Source organism: Vidua chalybeata, chromosome 4, assembly GCF_026979565.1.
Source record: "Vidua chalybeata isolate OUT-0048 chromosome 4, bVidCha1 merged haplotype, whole genome shotgun sequence".
Lineage (NCBI taxonomy): Eukaryota > Metazoa > Chordata > Aves > Passeriformes > Viduidae > Vidua > Vidua chalybeata.
The window spans coordinates 1,659,020-1,682,918 of NC_071533.1; the positions used below are offsets into that span (position 1 = coordinate 1,659,020).

General features: G+C 49.6%; 2 protein-coding genes across 7 annotated transcripts; one reads left to right on the plus strand and one right to left on the minus strand.

The window, feature by feature from the left end:
* CNOT6L (CCR4-NOT transcription complex subunit 6 like) lies at nt 1–20,284 on the plus strand. 6 transcript variants are annotated; one of them, XM_053941575.1, is made up of 13 exons: nt 2,599–2,694; nt 3,457–3,866; nt 12,870–12,991; nt 13,099–13,285; nt 13,684–13,769; nt 14,108–14,197; nt 14,977–15,045; nt 15,318–15,475; nt 15,850–16,004; nt 16,280–16,431; nt 17,167–17,391; nt 17,843–18,045; nt 18,194–20,284. In XM_053941575.1, the coding sequence occupies exons 3-13, from the start codon at nt 12,880–12,882 to the stop codon at nt 18,404–18,406; spliced, it is 1,650 nt and encodes a 549-aa protein (XP_053797550.1). In that variant the 5' UTR covers nt 2,599–2,694; nt 3,457–3,866; nt 12,870–12,879; the 3' UTR covers nt 18,407–20,284. The 6 variants fall into 6 exon arrangements, with proteins under 6 accessions (XP_053797548.1, XP_053797546.1, XP_053797552.1 ...); XM_053941573.1 differs by lacking the exons at nt 2,599–2,694; nt 3,457–3,866 and adding an exon at nt 1–77; XM_053941571.1 differs by lacking the exons at nt 2,599–2,694; nt 3,457–3,866 and adding an exon at nt 301–402.
* Nucleotides 20,285–22,302: 2,018 nt separating this feature from the next.
* On the minus strand, nt 22,303–23,799 carry LOC128787439 (C-X-C motif chemokine 2-like). The gene is made up of 4 exons (XM_053941582.1): nt 23,727–23,799; nt 23,114–23,249; nt 22,734–22,817; nt 22,303–22,620 (listed from the first exon to the last, which is right to left on the minus strand). The coding sequence occupies exons 1-4, from the start codon at nt 23,797–23,799 to the stop codon at nt 22,461–22,463; spliced, it is 453 nt and encodes a 150-aa protein (XP_053797557.1). The 3' UTR covers nt 22,303–22,460.
* Between the last annotated feature and the right edge of the window lie 100 nt (nt 23,800–23,899).

Sequence of the window (23,899 nt, forward strand, 5' to 3'; positions counted from 1 at the left end):
GGCCGCCGCCCGCATGTCGTGTGCGCCCGCCCCGCCGCGCCGCCGCCGGCCCCGCCGCCCCGCCGCGCCGCATGCAGGTGAGAGCGGGCGGGCGGGAGCGGCCCCGCCGCCATGTCGGGCCCCGGCGGCAGCGGCGCGGCCGGGCCGCGGGTGCGGGGGGTGCGGGCAGAGCCCCCGCCGCGGGGAGATGGCGATCGGCGCCGCGGGGCAGCCCCGGAGGCCGCCCGAGGGGATGCCGCTCTCGCCCCGGAGCCGCGGGTGGCGGCCGAGGGGAGAGCCGTGCTCGTGGGAGCCGATTCCGGGCACGGCGGGACGAATCCCGGCCGCGGGGTGAACCGTGGCCGTGGGGCAGATCTCGGTCGTGGGGTGAAGCCGGGCGCCGGAGTGAACCCTGGCCGTGAGGTGAGCCCCAGCCGTGGGACGAACCCCAGTGGAGGGGCAGATCCCTGTCCGTGGGGTGAGCCCCAGCTATGGGGAGCGTCCTGGCCGAGGGGTAAATCCCGGCCGTGGGGCAAATCCCAGCCTTGGGGATGAACCTCAGCCCCGGGACTAATCCCAGCCGCGAGGTGAACCGTGGCTGTAGGGTGGTACGTGGCCGTGGGGCGAATCCCGGCCACGGGGCCAACGCTTGGCCCCAATCCCCTTCACGTGCCGTGATGGGATCTTGGCCTGGCACCGTGGGTGACCCGCAGCGCGTTGGTGAGGGCGTGTTCGGGGCGACGGTACTTCTGGGCTTAGGGTGTTTTGGGGAGATGCTGGTCTCGGCACCTTTTCCCAGTGGTTTCTCAGTGGTCGGCAGCAGTTCCGTAGGAGGAGGATGACAGGAGTGTCACCTGCAGTAAAACCTGGGCTGCCAGCCCAGGCGTGGTGCTTGCAAATGAAAGCGCGCACTTAAACGCTGAGTTTTGTTGCAGTCTGGGGCTCGCCTGTTAAACTGGAGCGCTCCTGCTAAATGTGGTGGAGGGCTCTGTTGCTCCCAGCCACACCACATTTTATCTGACCTTCTGGAAATCTTCAGACCGGTGGCTTTTATCGGGCCCTTTTGGAAACTTTGAATAGGCTGAGTATTTGTTCTGGGGAGGCACAACTTCTCATGAGTTGCCATGCCTGATAAGGATTTTACGCGGCCTTGGTTAAGCAGGGACTTTCTTACAATTAAAATGTGAAGCTCCCCCACAACTCAGAGCTAACTTAGAGGGGCAAACACCCACCCAGGAGTTGTTCATGGCGTGTAGACATGGCTGATAATGACAGTGATGGCAACGTGTTTGTTTTTAAAAAGAAAAAAAAAATAGCACATTATTCCTCTCGACCCAGGGAATTCCTAGAGTCATTGTATCATCCTGTATCCCCGTTTGGAGTGCCATGGAGCTCTGGTGAAGGCAGAGCACGGCCTGCCAAGGATTTTATTTCTGTGAAAAACAGGGAAAGTGGTCCTGCCACACGTCCCCGGCCCGGAGGGCAGCATCCATGGGCACGGCCGTGGTGCCTCCCGGCAGATCCAGGCTGGCGGGACGCTGAGTTTTGCTTTGTGCCGCAGCCCGGCCCGGGGTCCTGGACAGAGCCCTGCTCCCTTCCCGGCCGAGGGAGGTGTTTCCAGCCTGGTGGTAGAATTTTGCTCCCAAGCAGATGGACAGCGTGCACTGCTGACACCTCACTGCTCCGTGCTCTGGAATAATGATCCAGCCTGCAGGATGGTGTCGGTTCACCTAAAAACAGCTTGTGTTTGAGCTCCAGCCCGGGCATTACATCTCCTCCAGAGGTGACTCCAAAAGCCCCGTGGCAGTGTGCCTGTTGGGTTTCACAGAGCAGTGGAAATTCTGCAGCGCTCCGCTGTCTGCTAAACAAACCCTGTTAAACGCTTTCAGGTTTGTTCCCTTCTTACTATTAAAAGCGGGGGCTGCTCTGAGTGCTGAAGTACAGCGCAATTTAATTTATTCCCTTTTATCTCTTCCTACATTTCGTTTGCGCATTTAATTGAAGGCTAAAACTCAGTGTAAACGGCCCATAGGTGTTCCTGTGCAAAGTTTCGTTTCCTCCCACCCTTGGGAGGCCAGACCCTAACATGTCAGGGCTGAGACTCCCCATCAGCAGCCTGCTGGACAAACTCACCCAGAACTCTGCAGATGTGGCCGTGGAGTTTCCCAGCGGCTCCGCAGGGCGAGCTTCTGCTGGCACAGCTCTGTCCGCGCGCCGTGCCGGAGCGTGACCCGTGACCGACAGAGCTGCGCCAGCACGAGTCCCGGCCGCAGGAGCAGACTTATCTGCACAAGTGCACTCTTACTGATAGAGCCTGTTTTCCTTTCCTGAAGGGTGTTTCTCCCCGTCCCTGGGAGCAGTGCTGCTTCCAGGGATGGAGCCTGCTCAGGCACTGATCTGCCTGGCTGGGAAGGGAAGGGAAGGGAAGGAAGGGGAAGGCTGCTCCGGGTGCATTTGCCATGTGTGGCTCTCCTCTTCCCATCCAGAATCTCTAGGAGCCCCGTCACATTTGCAGTGGGAATCCTCTTGTGGAAGTAAGTGACGTTATGGCTGTTCTCTTTCCATGGGATAAAATTTCCATTTTGTGGGAGAAACTGGGAGTATTTTGTTGTTTCTCATTAACAGCCGTGGTTTCATAAAAAGCCAGGCAGGTTTTGGACCAAGTTTAGCTTTCACACCGGTCCTGGGAGAAAGAAGCCATAAAGTAATCCTAAGGTGTGTGTGTGGACACTATTAGCAGAAAGAAAAAGCACCAGTGGAGAAAAATTAATTAATGTCCACACTGGGCAAGCCTCTACTTAATTTCAATCTAAACCACCAAGAATTAAAACTTAGAGTTAGGTAGATCGCAGAAACCACTGACTTTTTTGTTTGAGCCAATGTGCACAAATGGAGGGATGTGTTTCTTTTTTCTTATTAAAACCTTCCCCAAGGTTTTAGGTGATAAAATTATCCATCAGTAACGTGCCTAATTTCCAGGCAAACTTTCTTGAACCACCCCCAAGAAGTTCTGCTTCTATCAGCTTTAATCTGCTGGACACTTTTGGGTTACTGGGGCTTAAAAGGGGAGATAAATCCAAATAAGTGCTTACTTTTTACTTGCTTACTGTTTAGTGGAAAGAGGTTTGGGGAATGCCAAAAGGGCACTCGAGACATGGGATTGTAACCTGATTTGCAGACTACTGAGAAAGCAAAAGTAACAGTGGGGCTTAGTTTTTTGGGAACATAAGATGGCATTTGTGAAAACTTTAAAAAAATAAGTTAAAATATGTCTTAGGCATATTTAGATTCAGGAGGATTTGCTGTGGATTTAGTGCTTTAGAGCATTAAATGCTAAGCCTCTTGTAATTTTTTTTTTTTTTTTTTGGTCCAGATTCTGTGGTTCTCTTGATGGCAGGCTGTAGTCAAGGCTTGGGTGCTTGTTACAGTGACAGTGGGGTGTAACTTCACCTTCTGATTAATTCTTTGGGTTTCCAGTGATTTGTCCGTGCAGCTTCTCCATCCATCTCACCTGTAATGACTGAAAAACAAAAAAAAATAACCAACAAAAAAAGGAGGTTTCTTTATCAAGATCCTTAGGTGGTGACAGTATTTCTGGAATTCTGCTGCTCTCCTTCCCTGTGTTTTGTGCACCTCGGGGCTGTTGTCAAACTTCCACCACAAGACCACCCCAGAAAGTTCAAATTAAAGTAAACTGAAGTGTCTGGCAGGAAATGGCAAAAAGAACTTGACATGCACAGGATTGCTGGTCCCATTTGTGCCTTCAGATCTCGGAGCTGGACGCAGAGAGCACCGTGGAAGGCCTTTAGCTGAACTTGCTGACTGGCTCTGTTGGCAGCTTAGTAAATTCACAAAAGGGCTACGTGACACCTACCTCCAGTGGCAAGGTACTGAGCCTGCCTTGGGTGCTGCTGTGTGGGAGAAAAATCCTCTCTCGGAGTTGAAAACGAGAAAAAAAAAATACATCCACACTCTCCCCAGAACAAAAACAAACACCAAACTGAAGTTACTCTAAATAAAAGAGAGCACTGGAAGAAAATCTTCCAGGAATCCTGGCAGTCTCTTGGGCATCTCCTTACAGAGATGTAACTTTAGGAGTGTTCAGCCACCACCAGGAAGCCATTGGATGGGTAGTCATGGAAAACAGCATTAAAGAAAGGCAGAAATGCTCTGTGTGCTGTCCTGCAAGGAACACATTTTATCCCTTGGAGGGGGAGATGTTAAACCAGCACTTAGAAAAATGCTCCAGGAGGAACAAAAAGCAGCTCCAAGCAATTGTAGCTCCAAGTGGGGTGCAGTCAGAGAGCACAGGGATTTTGGGAGCTGCACCCAAACCCGGGGAGAGAAGAGAAGCCCAGTGAGCTGTTGAATGTCTTACGCACAAATAATTTAACTACAGTTTGTAGGTCGCGTGTGCTCACCCCTACTCTGGCATTTCCTGAGGGCAGTCATTAGTGCTGTTATGACTGCACAGCACTGTTTATGCTCAGCATTCACCTAGGTGGGGTGTGCTGTCTTCCCCATTCTGCTTGCCTGGGTGGGGAGGAGCTTGGTGGTTCTTCTGAGAAAGACAGAAAAGATGTGAATAAAAGGGCTGTGGGACTCCAAATGCAGATTTGCATTTGGTAGGGTAGGAAGGCTGGGGTGTAAATGCATGTTCTAAATCAAAATTTTCCCTTCAGCAGGAGTTTAGTTTTGGGTTCCCCCCACTTGCAGCTGGAGGGTTGGGAAATTTCAGACATGAAGAGACAAATCCTTCAGAAGACCCTGCCACCATCCCTGTTGACTTGAATCTGGATTATTCCTTACCCTAAACAAAGCATAAAAGGAAACCTCTTGTGCCCTCGGCCAGGAGCAGCAGGAATTTTTATGGAGGCAGCTCTTGTCCCATGGGCCTTTCCCCTTCCCAAGTTCTGCACCCACCTGTACTCTCCAGAGGCTGTGCTGGGAACAGGAATGCAAAGCTCCTTTATCCTGGCCACCAGCCTTTCCACAATTACCTCTGCAAGTCAACGGCTCCCCACACTGCTGCTTCCAACAGCCTGGAAGGGAAGGCCCAATTAAACATCTTACATGATTTTTTTTAAGGGCAAAAAAAGTTCCTAGGCTGAGGCAGCTCTGCAGGCTGCAGGAGAGGGAGCAGTGTTTAGCCTTGTGTTGCTGCAGAGGCACCCTCCTCCTTGCTTCGGTGTCAAACACATCTTTTTAAGTTCATCAGATTCCAGGAGTACAAAGGAAAGTACAAAACCCATAAGCTTTAGGTCAAGCTGTTAATAATAATCAGGATTTGTGGCTGGTGTTCAAGTTTGCTGTTTACCCTTTAGGGCAGCTGAATGAATTGCTCGGGTAGTTTTCCCCTCGCTTTTCAGGAATGCTTCCATCTGAGTGAACATCTTTGTGCCTTCTAATCACAAATTAGTTTTGCTTTTTTTTTTTTTCTTCCTCCCTAAGAAATCAATCTAAAGGCCTTTCAAAAGGCTCTGAATTTAAGCACCATCTAAAGAGAGTGCTGAAGCCCTCCTCCTGCAGATTTGTAGCTCTTTTTTCTCCATAGGATACTCCAGGAAAACTGAGAAATGGGGAAAGCAGAAAACATACTTTGTATGCTTTGCTGGATATCACCATCCTGTGTGAGATCACAAAGGGGGGGGGGGTGTATGTCACCAAAAAAAACCCTTTATCCTGAGTCAGCCTCGACACGTGGAGAATATCCTTTGCTCTTCCTGCTTCCCCTATAGCTCAAAATTCAATTTCTACTTATTGTGTTACATTTATTTACAACTGGCCCTGGCAGTGGGAAAGAGCTAGCACAGGATGAACGGCTGCCCAGGCAAGATTCCCACTTGTGAACGCCTTTCCTTGAATCCCTTTTTGTTCTGGAAGGTTAAGAAAGCAAAAGGAAAGCAGGGTCAGATGCCTTCTCACATACCAGAACAGTCCCAGGTGCCAGGAAGAGTTGGGCTCACATATTTTTTTAGCTCCATCCAAGTCACATCTTGCCACTGGGAGCAGGTCAGTCTCCAGGGACATGTTTGTACCTGTGCAAAGAGCCTCTTCCTCCTCCTCCTCCTCCTCAGTCTGGAGCAAAAGACTGGGAAGGAGTGGAGTGCACCAGAGGAATTAGGAATGTTTGGAGTGCATGAGAGAAGCACGTTTGTTGAGTATTTTGAGACCTGTGGATAGACCAGGGGGTTTGAGATTAGGCCTGTGCTGAACTGCAAGGTGTTTTTCTGCCTGCTCTAGGAACCCCCAGGTGCTTCCTGTGCAGGTAGAGGGGGAGAATTAGTTCAGTTTTAAGTCATTGGCCATCTATTTCATGGCAGCTGCAGGTCTGAACAAAACAACCCTGGACGTGGGGAGATGAGTATCACTCACAAGTATTTTCTGCTTGGAAAATGACCTGGTTGAAAACCTCAGGCTGTCAACAAGGCCCCAGCATTCCTGAATCCTTACCTGCCTCTTGACCTACCCACTGTGTCTGTGCTCTTCCTTTACTCTCCATTTCTGTACAGCAGGGAAGGTGGCACCTTTGGACTGCATTTGTCTTCTTTAGCTTCCTTTCAGAGAGCTCTGTAATTAACCTCTCAGCTGCCAGTGTGTTAAGAAATACCAGAAAATCAACCTGTTTGAAAAACTACAGCAAAACTTGCCAAAAGTATTCCTTGGCTTTAGGTGAAATCCTTCCACCTGGCTGAACAGAGGAGCCCACACAAGCTGAGCCTCTCTTCTGGAGGAGGTTACCCAGAGCAGCTGTGGCTGCCCCTGGATCCCTGCAGGTGTCCAAGGCCAGGCTGGACAGGGCTTGGAGCAGCCTGGGACAGTGGAAGGTGTCCCTGGCCTTGGCAGGGAGTGGAACTGGATGGGCTTAAAGGTCCCTTCCATCCCAAACCAGTGTGGGATTCTGTCTGGAAGTTTAAGTATGGTGTAAATAGTCATGGGAAAGACTGGGATAATGAGATACAGAAGCAGCTGAACTATCTTTCAATATTCAAATAATATGCTTTGCTCAGGCTATTAGGCAAACTTTTTTTTTTTTTTTTTAATGCAAAGTACATTTAAACACACCCTCTGGAGAAGAGGGTTTATTCCTATAAACTGGGGGTTTTTAACAGATCCCTTCTCTCTTCTCTGAGCATACAAGCCCAGCTACTTTGAGCACTAGTGCAGCATCCTGTGGCCTGTTCAGACTGAAAAGGCTCATTTATTGTTCCAGTGATTGCAAAACAGTTTCCACTATTGGTGTGTGCTTTTTCCTTTGGCTTCTTTTTCTTTTTCTCCTCCTTCCTTTTAAAATCTTGAGCTTTGACTCATCCAAACTTACCTGTGGTTGAACAAGGCAAGCCTTGTAACCCTAAAGCTGTTTGAATTAAGTTCTGCAGTGGCAGATTTCTTTGGATTGTGGAGGGAGAGTAACTTAAGTGTTGCTGGGCTTTGCTTATTTTGTGGAAGTGCTGGCAGTCTCCCACTGAAAAGCGAAGATGACACCGTGGCCGTGGAAATAATCTCATTTCTGTTCTTCTAGCACAAACTTTGCTGTGAAGGATGAAAGGGTATTGATGATTCCAACTGTATCTTAAGGTTGGTTCATTGAGAAGACCTCAGCGTGCACGGATTCATAATTTGTGTGTAGTTTTGCTCAAAACCCAGGTCAATAGCTGACTCCTCTCCAGGTATTGATCCTGAGGAGTTGAGTGAGGCACAGCACAGCCTGAGCAGGGTCTGTATAATTTCTGAGGAGTAACTGCATGGGTGTCAGATCAGCCTTGTCAGTAAGGCAGCCCTTCCCCTCCCGGCTCCGAGGGACACTGGCACACCACGGCCCTGCCAGCTCACTCTGCTCGTGCTCTTGGGAGCTCTCTGCCTCCCCATTCCCAGGAAAACCTCCTGCTTTAAGCTGCAGCCATACTTGGCTGCTTCTCTGCCGTGCCCACAGCCCAGGACGGTGTTTGGTCTTGATGCAGCGCTGGCTTCTTCCTTCCCCAGACTCCCGGTGACTTCAGCTCCTAATCCTTTAAGCCACTCTGTCCTGGATCTCATTAGAAGCCCAGCACTCCCCAGGGGATGGAGCAGCCTTTACAAATGGGTCATTTCTCTGAAACAGTGCAAGATACTTGTGTAAATAAACAAGCACACTGTTTAAACCAGCCCTTTGGGGGCTTCTGATGACATTTATTTACAGGCTGGCCGCTGGGAACACTTCTTGCCCTCCAGTAGCCCCTTGCATGCATTTCTTATTTTGGGGAGCAGCCTGCCCTGTGTTTGCATGTGAAGCAGCCCCAAGAGCTGCTCTGGAAGCACAGAGTGTAAAAGGCACCTGCAGACAAAGGCAGGTATCACTCAGTGACCTGATGTGGCTATCCAGGAGTTGTCATGCACACACTGAGAGGTAACAGGCTGTTTCCAACAGGGCAGCAACTGTTCCCTTTGGAGTGAGGGCTGACTCTTAACCAAGCACAGCAATAAAAAAGCAGCTGTGTAATGCTGTGTAGGATTTCCATGCAGCAAATAGTTCAGCTGGTCCTGTAAGTGGGGGTGTGACATGGAGGAAAAGGAAGGGTGGAAACCTGGATATGCTTGTGTTACCTGTGATTTAAGAAAAGACTGCTTCATTTAGAGGAGATGAGGGAATGAGGGGAATAACTAGTGGGTGTATGTCAGTGGGACAATTAGCATTTCCATCGAGTGAGTGCCAGTTGGCTCTGGAATTAATCAAATACAGCTCGTTCCCTCCCTTCCCACTCCTCCCCTTGGCTTTTGCTGTTTGCTTCTGACTTGTCTGTGCTTCTCTGGGCTCACAGAGATAACGTAGAGCCCCCTGGGACCCCAGCACCACTGAATTTACTGCCAGCTGCAGGTTCCTGGTTACTTCTTACCTTTCCCTATTCCCAACTTGAATTTCCTTGTGCTCTGTGTCAGACTTCCCTCAGGGATTCTTTCAAATCTCCTCAAACATTGCTTTTGAATTGTTTGGGGTTTTTCTTAAGTAAAAAACCATGATGAGGCATTTATATTTGATTCCCTGCTAATCTCTATCCCCAGTCAGGGTATTTGGAATAAGAAGCTGGAAAGACACGGTACCTGGGAGGGCAGACTCAGGGTGCTCGGTGAATTCTTGGGAGAGGCAGTGTACACAGAGGTGGTTGGACACATTCCTGCAGTAAAACACCATGACAAAAGCTCAGATCCACGCCAAAGACCATCAGAATTCCCCATTCTCCAGTATTTTCTTGCTGATTTATACACACTAGATGCTGTATATAGGCATATAGCAAATAGTTTACCTTAAGCTCACGCATCTGTACATACCCCAGCATTGGCAGGTCTCTTGGAATCCCCTTTCCATACCCTTGAACAATCACCTGACTTTCCTCCCCCCCAGAGCGCTCCAGGCCAGTTTTTGTGTTTGTGGGTATTGGCCGTGCTTCTCTTCTCCTTGGGGAGGCTGAAATGGGGAGACTTCTGTCACACTCCCCTAAAAGCAGAGCAGTGCAGCACTGCCCCTTCCTCTCCCCCCTTCGCAGCCACTCAGGCCTGATTACAGAACACAGACAAACAGAGAGAGCACAGAAATGAACAGATCCAAATGGTGCTGCTTCCCAGCTTTCAGCCCAGCTCCCCAGGCTCGGACAACGTGTGTGTACACACGCGCACGCCCCGTCGGCCAACAGGATCGCTAATTCCTGGGAGGGATCACCATATGGAAGGGGATGGACAGTCAGCTGTGCTCACAGGAAGGAAGAGACACTCAGGCCTGGCTGCTGGATTGGTTCCAAAATGCTTTGGCAGCTTGACTCATCCATGCACAGAGGCTGGGGCAAAAAGAAAGGAATCACAAAGAATGTCACTGGGCTGAAGGCGAGCGTTTGGAGCTGTGCCAAACATCCATGAACGCAGGGCTGCAAGCAGGAGGCAGGCACAGCTCCTCTCCGTTTGCCTCCTCTTTTATGCACTGAGGTATCAAACAACTCAAACAACACATCTTATGGCCACTGTAATTTAAGAAATGCATCTTCTACACTCTTTGGGGAAGGGACAGTGTGTTTGAAACCCGGAAATTCCTGTTGTTTGCTGCCCAAAAAACATTTCTTCACGTTAAAAGCCTCTGCTGCAACCCAGCAGCTCAACCTTTGCTCTCTGACACTTTTCACACCTTCAGTAGTGTTCCATTACTCATTTCCTTTCTCTAGGATTTAAATGACATGCCTCATACACAAAAACAGCCCAGCAAATAAAACAGCATAAAACCCCAAAAGTCCAAGGAAAAGGCAGGCACAGACCTGCTGGTGGAAACACAGTACGTGTCCCTGGCCCTTTTTATATCCACCTCAGAGAGCTGCTTGGGTTCACCCAGGACCACACTTAGGGTTGCAACTGAGTAATCCTGCTCTACCAGTCCCCTCTGGGTTTTTGGACCCAAAGAGTTCCATTAGGAACCCCCAGAGTTTAAGTATTGTTCTTACTAATGCACTGATGTCCTCTTCTCTAGGTTTTCTTTAACTTACACAAAATGAGGAAGAGATTCTGTGTTTAACTTACACGAAATCAGGGTTGGACCTGTAGCAGAGAGCAAGTTTTAGTAGCATCAGAAGTTTTCCAAGGGGAGCCTTTAGGAGGAAAGCCTGCCAAAAGTTGCACTGATGCACATCGCATTTTGGAGTTAATGGATTCAGGGAACTCGGTGTAGCTCTCTGAAGACTGAGCAAAAACAGGTTGGGATTTCTGGATATTGTTTTAGTTCCAGGACAAGCAGAGTGGGAGATAGGAATGGCAAGATTTGGGAACCTGGGCAGAATCCATTTTTTTGCCTAAGAACAAAATTACACACAGTGACTTTCAAGTCTTGCTCAATGTTGCTGTGATGCAGGAGAAAAAAAAAAAAAAAGCATTTGATTTAGGTTTGTTTTCCCCTTTCTGTAACTGTGGCAATGACACTGCTGCCTGTTTGACTCACCACGATTTCAAAGCAATATTAAAGTGACTAACAGCTGAAAAATGTGTGTGTCCTTCGCCTCCCAGCTCAGGGCTCACTTCTCTGGAAGGCCCCTGATGGCCACACATCGCTCTGCACTGGCAGAGCACTTCTATATTTCAACATCATTTATTTGGGTGCCCTGCCAAGGAGCAGTCCTGGAGCTTTCAGATGGTCTCAGGGGGTCAGTGGGCATCTCTGGGCTGGTGTGGATGGGCAGGGGGTGGCTCAGGTGGTCTCAGCACCATGGTTTTAAGGACTTCATCACAGAGCACTCACCCAAATCCCGGGGTTTGCACTGCAAAGTTTGCCTTGTCTTCGGGCCGGGTGCCGTAGAGGTACAGATCAGTTTAAGATCTGACAGGTGAAACGGCAAGGGCGGTGGGATAGGGCTCTCGTGGTCTGGCAGGGGCTATGAGGAATCTGTTCACACCAGTCCTTGGAGAGTGAAGATAAATCCAGCAAAATTCAAGCACCGGAGATTTGGCACTGCCAAAGCGCAGCCTGCCTGTGTTGTGGGGGGAAGGCCGTTCTGATTTTGGGGTTCTGGAGCAAAGATAGAAGGATTTCAGGTGTAATCCCTTGTCCTTAAGTAACTGGTTCCCTTCATGGCCCCATGCCAGGCAGTGTGAGCACAGAATCCTCTTATCCCATAGCTCTGCTGGCCCTGTGACCTCACCTGGAAATTACTGGGGGCTATAATTAGATGCGGGGCTCGCATTTGCCCCTCCAGTTTCCTTGGGCCTTCGTTAGGGAAGGAAGCAGCAGCCCTGTAACTGAGACCCTTGGCCGGGGACAGCCCTGACAGCTCCTGCTCCGTGCCAGAACGCTGGTCTGGCTGTCAGCATCAGCTGGAAAACACTGCAGGACTTGACCCTCGTAGAGGGAAAGTGGCATCTTTGGTTAGCTGGACTTGCTGAACAAAACCCTCAGCTTGTTACCTCAAATTCAAGTTGGAGCTGCTTGAAGAGCTACACAGCTACTGCAGCTGGCTGTAGGAGAGTCTGAATGAGGGAAGAGCTGCATCCTCTGGAGCAGCTGCTTTGGGTTTGTATGAAATCAAGGCTCCTGGATTTTGTGTGTCCGGGGAGGAAAAAGACCAGCCAACAGCAGACTCGGCTAACCTCGTGTTTTTAAATCACACACAGAGTCCTGCTCAGCACAACAACCTAGGAATAACCATGGAATAAAATCCTCTCCCTGTGTCCCCTGGCAAGTGGATGGTTTTTGAATGGGATATCAGAGCTCCCATCTGACAGTCGGGACAATTGGATTAATTTGGTGTGCACAGGCTCATCCTTGGGCTTCTGATATTCCCATTTTGCACTGGGCTGGAGCCCTTTGTGCCCCAGAACTGCTAAATGGGAGCTTTACCTGAGCTCTTTTTATACGGCTCCTGGGCCATTAGGAATACAAAGGTCTTGACTGATCCCGAGCATGAAAAAGCACAGAACACAAAAGCTGGATAGTTAATGTGCAAATGGAGCTAATTCCCCCTCAGACTGCAATTTCGAGCCTTGTCTAAGTGCAGTGGAGAAGGGGGACTTTTGTGCATTGAAGTTAAGAGCCTTCCCTTCAATCCAATCCTTGGTTCCCTGTGCAAGCTACAGGAGGGAGCAATCCGGAAGCAGCAGAATGCTTCTGATCTTGTCCGCAGGTTCTGCACACAGCAAACCGCTTTTATGGGGGATAAACTGGGAAACCCAGCAGGGGAGTGCAGAAACCCCAACCTGCTAGGAAGACATGCTCTTCTCCATCCCAGAATTCTGCCCAGGTGTGAGCACCTGCTTGGCAGCCCCATACTTACTGTGCAGAAACTCTGGGAGGTGTTGTTGTTGTAAGGTACCTCTGTGAAAGGTCAGCTCATGGCAGGACAGAAACGAAGGAATGCTGTGGAGTAACAGTTGTGATGGTCTTTCAGACTAACAGGGATGCCAAAGGAAAAATATGATCCTCCAGATCCTCGCAGAATTTACACCATCATGTCGGCGGAAGAGGTGGCCAACGGGAAGAAGTCGCACTGGGCTGAACTAGAGATCTCGGGTGAGCTGGTTGGGGTTGAAATTCCCACAGTTGGTGCCCCAGACCGCTCCAGATCCAGAGGGGTTCCAGAGTGAACCAAAACAGAGTTCCTTGCTTTCCTCTTTCAGGGAGAGTGCGGAGCTTAAGCACGTCGCTGTGGTCGCTGACACACCTGACTGCTCTGCACCTCAATGACAACAACCTTACTCGCATTCCACCTGATATTGCCAAGCTTCACAATCTGGTTTACCTGGATCTGTCATCCAACAAACTCAGAAGTTTACCAGCAGAACTAGGAAACATGGTGTCTCTCAGGTGAGGGGAATTATTCTGGTTAACTTCACAAAAAATCTCTGGCGTGGGATCGGGATCAAGAGTTTCGGTTTGTTTCCTGTGCCTGTATTTCAAATAATCCTGAAAAACTCCAGGATTTCGAACAGAGCTTCGGTTCTAATAATTACTTTTGGGTTCACTGGGCTTTTTTTCTGATTGTTGATATATCACTGTTTCAGTCCCTGGTTTCATCTTGGACTTTGTGGGTTTTCCCCCCATTGAATGTATTTCGGTTGTGCTTTGGCACGGGAAGATTGGCATACCTTTCCATAATAAAATTCAGGGTGGAAAGTGTTCTCTTTGAGGACGAGCAGTGCATAGCACCTTAGGAGTTTCTTCTGCAGTAATACTCACCCAGAGTGTTTTTGCATTTGCTGCAGGGAATTGCTTTTAAATAACAATCTGTTACGGGTTTTGCCTTACGAACTTGGACGGCTCTTCCAGCTACAAACCCTGGGTTTGAAAGGTGAGCTCTTTCTAATTCCATATTCCTACAAGTTCTTGGGAATCCTGAGGGGGGCAGGCCTCCAAACCTTCCTCTAGTACCTCAAGGTTTTCTTACAGGTTATTTTAAGCACTGAGTTGGTAGCAAAAATGACCAGGCAGTTGGGAAAACAATGCTTCTCTTTCTTAATGCTGCTAAACTTCCTTAGGAGCTCATTTCGAATCTGCAGTCAGGGAAATAAACCCTTCAACCTGCTGAGTTAATTTGTCTGCTCTCATTCTGGGAGATTTTCTTCGGGTGGAAAGCCTCAAGAAAGGCAGGCAGCTGATCCCCCCGCTGTTGTTTTGTGCTGTTGGCAGGCAATCCTTTATCCCAAGATATTCTCAGCCTCTACCAGGATCCAGACGGAACCCGAAAGCTACTGAACTACATGCTTGACAATCTAGCAGGTACAGCCCTAGGGATCTGGTGCAAAAAGGCTTTAAAAGTAGGATTTGCTGTTAAAGCAAGACTCTGAACCACCGGAGGGAGAGTATTTCTTCCCTGCCACAGTGTTTTTGTCAGGTGGCTCCAGTCATATCCCAAAACACACCCTCACACCCAGTGGAAGAGGCTGATGTGTACTGCCTAAGGGTCTCCCTTGCTAGAGCCAGATGTTCTCTCTGTTCTGTTTGAAACCCTTCAGTTACCACCCAAGGGCAAAGTCTGCCCTGCTGAAGCCATTTTGGTTCTCCCCACTGGAAATAATCATTTGAATGCAAGCAGGATGTCAAATTTAGCTCGAGAAACACCAAAGCCATTAAGAACATCCAGTACCTGACCTCAGTCCTGCTTTGTGGTTCTGTAACTGAGCCTTCTGCTTTGCCACTCGATGTCTCCCAAGTTAAGGCACTGCAGGAATGATGGATGCAGGGCGAGGTTCTTGGAGAAGGGATGGCTGAACCATGCCAGGATTTACCCCTCCTTCTCCAGCAGATTATTCAATGTGCAGGAGTATTTCGATGGTGCTTCTAAATCTGAAAACAAGAGACAAAAATAGTCATGAATCTTACAAATGACAGTTTTTTCCCCTTACTAGAGCTACTCATTTAAATGATTTTTGCCTCCTCTGAAGACTCAGGGAGTTGGGGATGCAAAACACATTATTGTTCAGTCATCACTTTGACTTAGGAACTGTAACTTACAAATAGAAACTCTGAGTTAATCACTGGTTTAATTTTTTTTGTAGTTCATCCAGAGCAGCTGCCTCCAAGGCCATGGATTACTTTAAAAGAACGAGACCAAATTCTGCCCTCAGGTAAATCTGTGCTCACAAGGTGACACACTGGGAAACTTAGCTTGGGCTCCATTTTCCTGGATCAGAGTGAAAACAGCAATTTGTTCATTTGCACTAGAAAAATTAACCTACGGCTGTGCTGTAAATACCATTTTTGTCATTTGAACAGGATGCTGGGAATTCCTTTTCCACACTGGGCTTTGTCACAGCTCTTCCAGCCACTCTTGCCCAAGCCAAACAGACAATCTCCAGAGGCTGACAACCTTCCCCCCCCTCTCTCTCTCTGCTTGCAGCTTCATTTACAGTTATGTGTTACAATGTGTTGTGTGATAAATACGCCACCCGGCAGCTCTACGGCTACTGCCCATCTTGGGCACTCAATTGGGAGTACAGGAAAAAGGGAATCATGGAAGAAATTGTCAACTGTGATGCAGACATCATTAGTCTTCAGGTAAGAAAGCATAATAACTGCACTTTCCATCAGAAACAGAAAACATGAGCCTCCACCTTTAGGATTCATTGTTCCCTTGGGAGCACCATAGTCACCTGCTCAATAGCAAATTCCAGATCTTCCCAATGCAAGCTGCATATCCTTATTCCAGTGTCAAACACACCAGGTGTGGTCTACTGCTCTTCAAAATGCACCTGTCACTTTGCCTTTGGGAGGGATTCCAGGAAATCCAGGAATGCACATCTGTTCCCAGTAGGCCATTAGTCTAGGAAGGGACACGGATTGTGTGCAGCTTTTCTGACTGCAAGCCGGGGCAGGCACAAGGAAGGGTTTCCTTCACTTCTTCAGCCTGAGGTGTTTGTGTACAATTCCAGGAAGTGGAAACGGAGCAATACTTCACCCTTTTCCTGCCAGCCTTGAAAGAACGGGGATATGACGGATTCTTTTCTCCAAAGTCACGTGCCAAAATCATGTCCGAGCAGGAGAAAAAGCATGTGGATGGCTGCGCGATATTCTTCAAAACGGAAAAGTAAGGGGCAGCAGCAGCTTCTAAAACTTACACTAAAACCTCAGAACAGCTCCCAGTAATAAGGATGGAAGTTTCCCAAAGCCTGAGCTGCCTCTCAGAGTTTTTTCACTGCTTCCAAAAAGAAAAACGCAGCTCTCGGGTCGTGTCTAGAACCAGCTGGAGTGGTTTGGAAGAGAGGGAGCCTGTGGGAGCAGACGGGGATGGTTTTCAGATGGGGACACTGCCACGGGGGCTTGGTCACAGCTGCTCACTGTGGTTCTCTCCCCGTTGCCCAGGTTCACTCTGGTGCAGAAGCACACGGTGGAGTTCAACCAGGTGGCCATGGCCAACTCGGAGGGCTCGGAAGCCATGCTGAACAGAGTGATGACCAAGGACAACATCGGAGTCGCCGTGGTGTTGGAGGTGCACAAGGAATTATTTGGAGCAAGTGAGTATGACTGTGGTGTCCTCACTGCTACTCAGCTCCACGGACAGGCACGAGTTATTCCCAGGTAATCCATGCTGTTCCCGTTGGCGGTGCAGCCAAATGCAGCCTGTCGGTGGCTCAGACAGGCACAGATGACATGGTCTGGTTGTGCTCACAGCAAGATGCCCAGCATTTGCTTTTCTCCTTTCAAGCTTTTAGCCCTGCTTACTTATTCTCTTACATTCTGCTTGAGCAGCTCAGCTTTCCCAAGGTCACTGTGTTTACACAATTTGCTCTTACCAGTAGTTGGCAACAATGTTTGACTTCTATTTTCAACTCTCTTTTCCTCCACTGGATTGACTCCTTCCACTCTCCCCCAGGGATTAGATGTCAGTGCTAATGTACTGAAGTGGAAGAAGGAGATTATCAGGTATCTTTTCCTACCTCTCGATTGACTGACTGTCACATTTTCATTAAGTTTGATCAGATGCAGCAGACAATTCCAATACAAGTAAAACTGCCGCCCTGCCCTGTCTCCATGGCTGGGGTTTTCACGGCTTCAGAGGAGGCGAAATGCCAGGGCTGGAAGGAGCTTCCCGGGCTGTTTACAGGCATTTCAGCAGGTTTAAGCAATGCAAACACACCCATCTGCTGCTGTTGTCTGACCCTGAGCCCTGAGGAGCTACACCCCGAGTATGAACAAGCGGGAACCCGCTGCATTCACAGAACCTTTCACTGCTAACACTGTTTGTCCAGGTATGAAATCGCTTCACGTGGACAAGCAGCTGCTCATCGTGGCCAATGCCCACATGCACTGGGACCCCGAATACTCGGATGTGAAACTCATCCAGACCATGATGTTCGTCTCAGAGCTGAAAAACATCCTGGAGAAAGCCTCGAGCAGGCCCAGTAGCCCGACAGCAGATCCCAACTCTATCCCTCTGGTGCTGTGTGCAGATCTCAACTCACTGCCTGATTCAGGTAAGGCTGGTTTTTTGGCCTGACTTTTAACTTACCTTCTTAGAACGCTCGGGTCCACTTTTTCCTCTGAAGGCCATGGGGTTGTTGTGCACTGCCCAGGGAAGGCACGGATGAAAGCTTTCCTAGGAACTGCTGCCTTTGGAAATCTGACTGAAGAGACTGCGAGTACTCTGGCTGAGTCGCCTGGTTTTTGTGCTCAGCTGGACACTCCAGGAGAGCTGGCTGCACCTACAAAAGCATAGAAAAGCACAGTTAGATCTTAAAATAAGTCATTAAATAAACACCCATGCCTGAAGCAGCAGTAAGAAGTAGGAAAGGAGTTGCTGATGAAGACTTCCTAAAGGAGAGAGGTTTGCTTTGCTAACTCTGATCTCGTGGTGTCTCGGTGGCCTTCTGGTTTTTAAGATCCCTGGGCCAAAGCAGCTCCCTAAACCCTTCCCGTTGCCCACAGGTGTAGTGGAATACCTGAGCAATGGCATAGTAGCTGACAACCACAAGGACTTCAAGGAGCTGCGCTACAACGAGTGTCTCATGAACTTCAGCGGCAACGGCAAGAACGGAGCCTCGGAGGGCAGGATCACGCACGGCTTCCAGCTCAAGAGCGCCTACGAGAACAACCTGATGCCTTACACCAATTACACCTTTGACTTCAAAGTAAGCCCAGGGAGACAGCGGGCTCCGCTGTGGCAGTTCCCTGACCTCGGCTGCCCCCGCGGGTTCCTGAGGAGGGATGCAGGGCGTGCCCTACCCCGAGCCCACGGGCGGGCCCTGCCCTCACTGCGCTCTCTCCCTCTCTCCGCAGGGTGTGATTGACTACATTTTCTACTCCAACACTCACATGAACGTGCTCGGAGTGCTGGGCCCTTTGGACCCTCAGTGGCTGGTGGACAACAACATCACGGGGTGCCCGCACCCGCACATCCCCTCGGACCACTTCTCGCTGCTGACGCAGCTGGAGCTGCAGCCGCCGCTGCTGCCGCTGGTGAACGGCGTGCACCTGCCCTCGCGCAGGTAGTGCAGCCCCACGGGCTCCCGCCTGCCCCACGGACCTGTACACTTGTAAATCCCACTAGATAGGAGTGAAGTATGGCCAACCTTCAGCTGCTTCTTCGAGCTCCTTTCCTTGTGTGTTTGATAAGAGATTTTGCACATTTTGGTGCATATTGGTATCATTTGGCACTAGGGCTGGAACCAAAGTATTATTCCCCTTTCCAGGTTTTTAATTTAATCTTTGTGTTTTGTTGGGTTTTTTTTTTTTTTTAATTTTACTTTAAACTGGCTTTTTCTTTTCAGTAGGAAGCTGCACTTCTAAATGGACAAAAGAGATTTAAAAACTTGCATTTAACATATTTCAAGGTAATGCTTTTTTCCAGAACGTGGCAAATTGAGCCAACCTTTTAGGAGAAAGAAAAACAAAACTAGAGATGCTTGTTTTGTAGGAAAAATGTTAGAAATACTGTTTGTTTGAATCCAAAATGGAGACTCAACTCTGCATCCGACATATATTTTGCACATTAGCAAAGCACTTAATACCTGACTATAAACAATTGGCAGCATGGCCCTGCCCCTCATCTCAATACTATCAGAAAACCAAAGATAGCCAAGCATCTGTGATCAAATTCGAGCTCTAAATCCTCCTGATTCCAGTTTGTTTGGGAGCTGTTCTCAGTCAGGGCTGAAGTAAAAAGCTGTTGGTTCCTTCCCAAATGTTAATGCTCTTTGGATGTGTTGGAAATCCTTGTTTTCTTTCCTTTTAATGCTCTGGGTGGCCAGTTCAAAACCTTGTGCCTCAGGAGGCATTGAACATGATGCAATTTTCTGGGAAAAAAAAAAAAAAAAACAAACAAAAAAAACCCAAGTTGTTTGGCTGCTTAATGTTTAAAAAAAAAAAAAAGGCACAGTGATAGGAAAAGGTCGTGTCTGTGTTTTTAAGTTTTTCTTTATTCTGCTTTTTTGCTGCTATAAGATTTTCTTGAATTTCTATTTGAAACTTTTCATGCACTTTACTGTTTCTAGTCTCCAAATGTGATATTTTTAATAAATGAGAAACGTTTTCCATGATGTGAATGAAATTTTTAAGCAGATTGATAAGCCTATATTTATGTCTCATTCGTATACTTCAAAAAAAAGTCCAATTTGAATTGTGAAATTAGTTTTAAATACAAAAGAGCCATCTTGTGTCTTGCAAAACTGCCAAGTCAGGCTGTTCCTCTTTAATTAAACATTTCCTATGTCATTTTATACACAGGAAATTTTCCATAGTGGGGGGAAAAAAAAAATTAATTGGACTTAGAGGAGAAACTATTCCCTGACTCTGACTAGGGGCCAGGGAGGGGGTGGAGTAGGCCAGAATGCAAAAATGGGTTCAGCAAAGTGACAACTCCCTTGAAAAAGTGCCTAAAAAATGGGGGTGTCACCTGTGGTCTGGGATCAATTGGAAGCAATGGGAGCTGGGGGAAATTCCTGCACAGCACTTGCTTTGTGCAAAAACAAAACAAAATAAAAAAGCCCTTTCCAGAGATGGATTTTCCTCTGGGTGCAGGTATCTCTGTTGGAATATACCTCAGCGTTCCCCTACCTGGCCATGGCACATGGATTGGAGAGCACTGGAAAGTAGAATAGCATGAAAAACTTAATTTTGTGGACATTACCTTTCTGTATTTCAGCTGCTGTATGTTTCTGGGGAGTGGGAGGATGCTCCGCTCCGGAGGCGTGCTCTAACCTGCTCCCCCTGTTCCTCCAGGCACGGTGATCCCAGCGTGAGCAGTGTTTCCTAACCATACTTCACTCCCAATATTTTCTGAGCTGTTTGTATAAAATGGAATTTCCGATTCGCCCGTGATTGTCTATGAACTGCGGAGGAGCCCATTTAGTAATAAAAATCAAAACCCAGCACCAATGTTTTGTAATGTGGGGGTGGGAGAGGACGGGGACAGGAAAACCCCAACCCTGGCAAATGTTGTAAGCTGCTCCAGCTGGATTTTCCTTGGGTTTCTAGCGATGGAAGTGTTCCGTTGCAGGAAGGTGTTCCACTGGATTTTCTCTGCTGCACTTCCCAAAGCTCGTCACGCTGCGTGCTTTCTAACACAAAAATGGGTTTTTTTTAACAGACGTTGCACAAAAAAAAACCAGTCTTGTTTATGTTTCAGTCAATGCACATGTTTACCTGCCTCTCCTGTGCGGCTCCCTCCTGTTTTCCTCCTGGTTTTCCCTTCCCAGCAGGAGCAGTGAGGGGATGGTGCTTTTTTTCCCAGCCTCGGTTCCCAGCATGTTGCTGGCAATACCTGGAAAAAAGGCCCCAGGCCCTTCCCTGCTGCTCACTGCCTCCGTTCGCTTCCCAAAACACGGTGCCTGGTGTCCACTCCCAAGCGACAGCACTGCCTAAAGCCAGCAGAGAAAACAAAATCCAACATCCTTCTACAAGCAACTTTTTAAAAAAAAACTCGATCTGGTGAATCTGTCCGATACGGGGTTTTGTGTGTATATATATATACATACATACATATATATATATATATAAAAAAGAGAATTTTGTACAATGTAGCTGAATATTTCTGCTTCCTTCTTTCACTGTAAGGAGACTGAACCTTACCCAAATCAGGTCACGCACACTCTCTCCCCCTCACCCTTTGGTGTTCCAAGGTGACACAGATCCCAAGAGAACCTGGTGGGAACCACTCACGTCTTAAATCCTCTCTGCCAAGCATCAGCCAAGAACTCGCTTGAATTAGAAATAATTTTAGGTGGAGCTTATAAACCTCTAGATCCAGGTATGGCACAACCCCACCCCGTGGGAATGGTGAAGGTGAGGGCGATCCCGGTGCTGGGGTTCATCCATCCTCTTTGGAGGCTCCCACGCCACCTCGTAGCGGTTGCTTTGAGAGCTCAGGTGGTTTTTAAGTCAGATTTCTTTCACGTGTGTTGCCTTTGCAGCCGGGAGGTCCCGTCCCTGAAAAGATGGAAGTGCACGTGGAGCAGGGGCAGCTGCAGTGTCACTCCCGGGCATGCTTACACTACAGTTTTTGGGGGATTTACGCCCTGCTTCATGGGAATAGCAGCTTTGCTTTACATTTGAGAGCGTGTGGGGCTCTGGCATGAGGAAACACTGCTTGCCCTGGACCTTCGGGCAGCTGGGGAAAGGGAGGTCATCAACCCCCTGAACTACATCTCCCTTCCCTTTAAAAATTACTTTAAAAGAATTTGCTCACTGTGGAGATGGGATATTGCTCACACATAATGGCTAGGGCTAAATATCCACCTGTGTACTTCCACATCCTTCTGGAATCAACAAACAGCCCTTTTGCAACCATTCTTATCCTTCCTGTGGTTCCTGTGGAGCACAGGGCGGAAGGAGGGGGATACAGAGCCTGGGTGGGTGTTTCCCAGCTTGCCACTGCCCAGGGCCACAGTTTTGGCATCCAGTGGGGGTGGGTGGGCATCACAAATAGATTTGATTCCTGCAGACCTTAAACACCTCCTCCCGGATTGTAAACAGGGACAGTCCTGCACAGGGTCACGAGTCACACCTGTGTCACCTCAGTCCGTGTGGCCGAGGCACACTGATCGCTCTGCCAGGCTGGGAAATGGCACTCCACAGAAAACCTCAGCCAGGCACTGGGAAATTTCCCACTCCTGTGATTCCACAGCCCAGAGCAGTAGCAGACCCTATCCAACTCCTGCAATTACTCACTCCTGCCAGGAGCTGTCAGGAAAAGGCACCAAAATCCTGGAGCAGAGAGGAAAGGCGGCGCATTCAGAAGCGTCCTTGGCAAAGCAGCCAAAGGCTTCACCGTGCCACAGTCCCGCCTAACTCCCCACTCCAAAAATCCCAATTTTTACACAAATCCAGGCAGAAAGAGCTGCCACAGCCGGGGATGGGGTGGGGGAGCACATTCATCCTTTTATTGGTGGCACCCGGGACGGGCTGTGGTTGCGTGCGGGAACAGCGCAGGCATCCAAAAGGGAAGGAAGCAGCCTGAGGGGAAAGCAGGGAAAAGGCTCCTGCCCCTGCCAAAAAAACCCCGGGAGCAGAGGAAGCGCCAGCGTTGTGCCACTCCACCCAGCGTGTCTCAGGGCAGGGGGGTTGTGTCATTGCTGTCCCACGAGGAATTCATAACCGTGGATTCCTGGGATCTGGCCAGTGGGAGGGACGGGCTGGGGGGTCTCCAAGGGGGCCGGCAGCGCCGTGCTTCCCGCCGTGGTCGCGGCAACGCTTTTTTGGTGCCGTTCCTGCACATTTTGTGGGAGGAAAGGAAAGGAAACCGGGCGGGTCAGGGGGAAGGGATGGTCCTGCCAAGGTGTCGGGGATGCCGGGTGTTTTCCAGCCTCGGGGCATCACGTACCTCTGCGTCAGCTTGTGGATGAGCAGCTGGATCCAGGGCGCCTCGGGGGCCACGCACACCCGCTTGTTCTTCTTCAGGGTGAGGCTGCAAGGCCGTGAGGCCCCTCAGCCCCACGCACGTCCCTTCCCCAAAGCTTTTCTTACCCACAGAGAAAACCAAACCTCCCTGCTCCCTCAGCATGGATATGAACCCTGGGCAACACACACATGCAGTTTTGGGGCCTTGACTTTAGCACCCTGAGCCACACAGGGAGGAACCCACTTGAAACTGGGAAGCAAGAGTCACCCCAACATTTGTGGGCTCCCCCCCCCCACGTGCTTCTGCACCAGGACACAAAGGAGCAATTTGCAGGGATTGTTTTTTCCAGGCTTTGCACTTACATGACCTCCTTCCTCCTGCAGTGAATGCCCGGCGGGGTAACGTCGATGGTGAGGATCAGCCCCAGGTTGATGACGTGGGCGGTGGATCTGATGCACTTGCACCTCATGTTGGTCAGCAGGCTCTCCAGCGACAGACCTGTGCCCCAGGGCAGCCCACACCAGGTCTCGGCCCCCCGTGGGGACGCTATCCCCCTCCCCACTATCCCATCCCACCCCTGACACCCACGGGCTGCTGTTTGCAGCAGGGCTGATCCCTCCCAGCACAGCCCGAAAGCTTCTTTTCCTGTATATGGAAGGGGTTTAGCTGCAGGGTTGGAAAATTTAACCAGCATTTTATGAACTAAACCCATTGCCCACCCACCAAGCACTCGAATTTTATGGGGGTCTGAAAGGGAAGCAGCTTAAACCCACGAGGCAAATCCCTCCCTCTCCACCCCCCAGCACCCCCCTCCAGCTTAGCCACAGGGTTTAAAAGACAAGCTCAAAGATAGGCAAGAACCAAAACTGAAAGCTGAGTAGATAAAACCCACACTCAGCCCCATCTGGGACACCCAGTGCCCCTGTCCAGGCGTTCGGAGGGGCCACGGATGGACAGACACCCAAAGGGACTCACCGCCCGCCGGCACCGAGCTGCTCAGGAGCAGGAGCAGGAGCAGGGCCAGCGCCAGGGCCGGCAGCAGCCGCATCCTCACCGCCCACCCCGGGCTGCGCCAGGGCTGCTTTATAGCCAGCCCCTCGCCCCAGGGGGGATTTCACAACCCCCTCCGGGGTGGGAAGCGCCCGAGG

Bases quoted from the DNA above. Each gene is read 5' to 3' on its own strand.
- CNOT6L (XM_053941573.1), top strand. From the start codon at position 12,880: ATGCCAAAGGAAAAATATGATCCTCCAGATCCTCGCAGAATTTACACC. The intron at 15,476-15,849 runs GTAAGAAAGCAT...GTACAATTCCAG, and splicing joins CAGACATCATTAGTCTTCAG to GAAGTGGAAACGGAGCAATA. The intron at 16,005-16,279 runs GTAAGGGGCAGC...CCCGTTGCCCAG, and splicing joins ATATTCTTCAAAACGGAAAA to GTTCACTCTGGTGCAGAAGC.
- LOC128787439 (XM_053941582.1), bottom strand. From the start codon at position 23,799: ATGCGGCTGCTGCCGGCCCTGGCGCTGGCCCTGCTCCTGCTCCTGCTC. The intron at 23,250-23,726 runs GTGAGTCCCTTT...CCTGGGGCACAG, and splicing joins CAGCTCGGTGCCGGCGGGCG to GTCTGTCGCTGGAGAGCCTG. The intron at 22,818-23,113 runs GTAAGTGCAAAG...ACGGCCTTGCAG, and splicing joins TGCAGGAGGAAGGAGGTCAT to CCTCACCCTGAAGAAGAACA.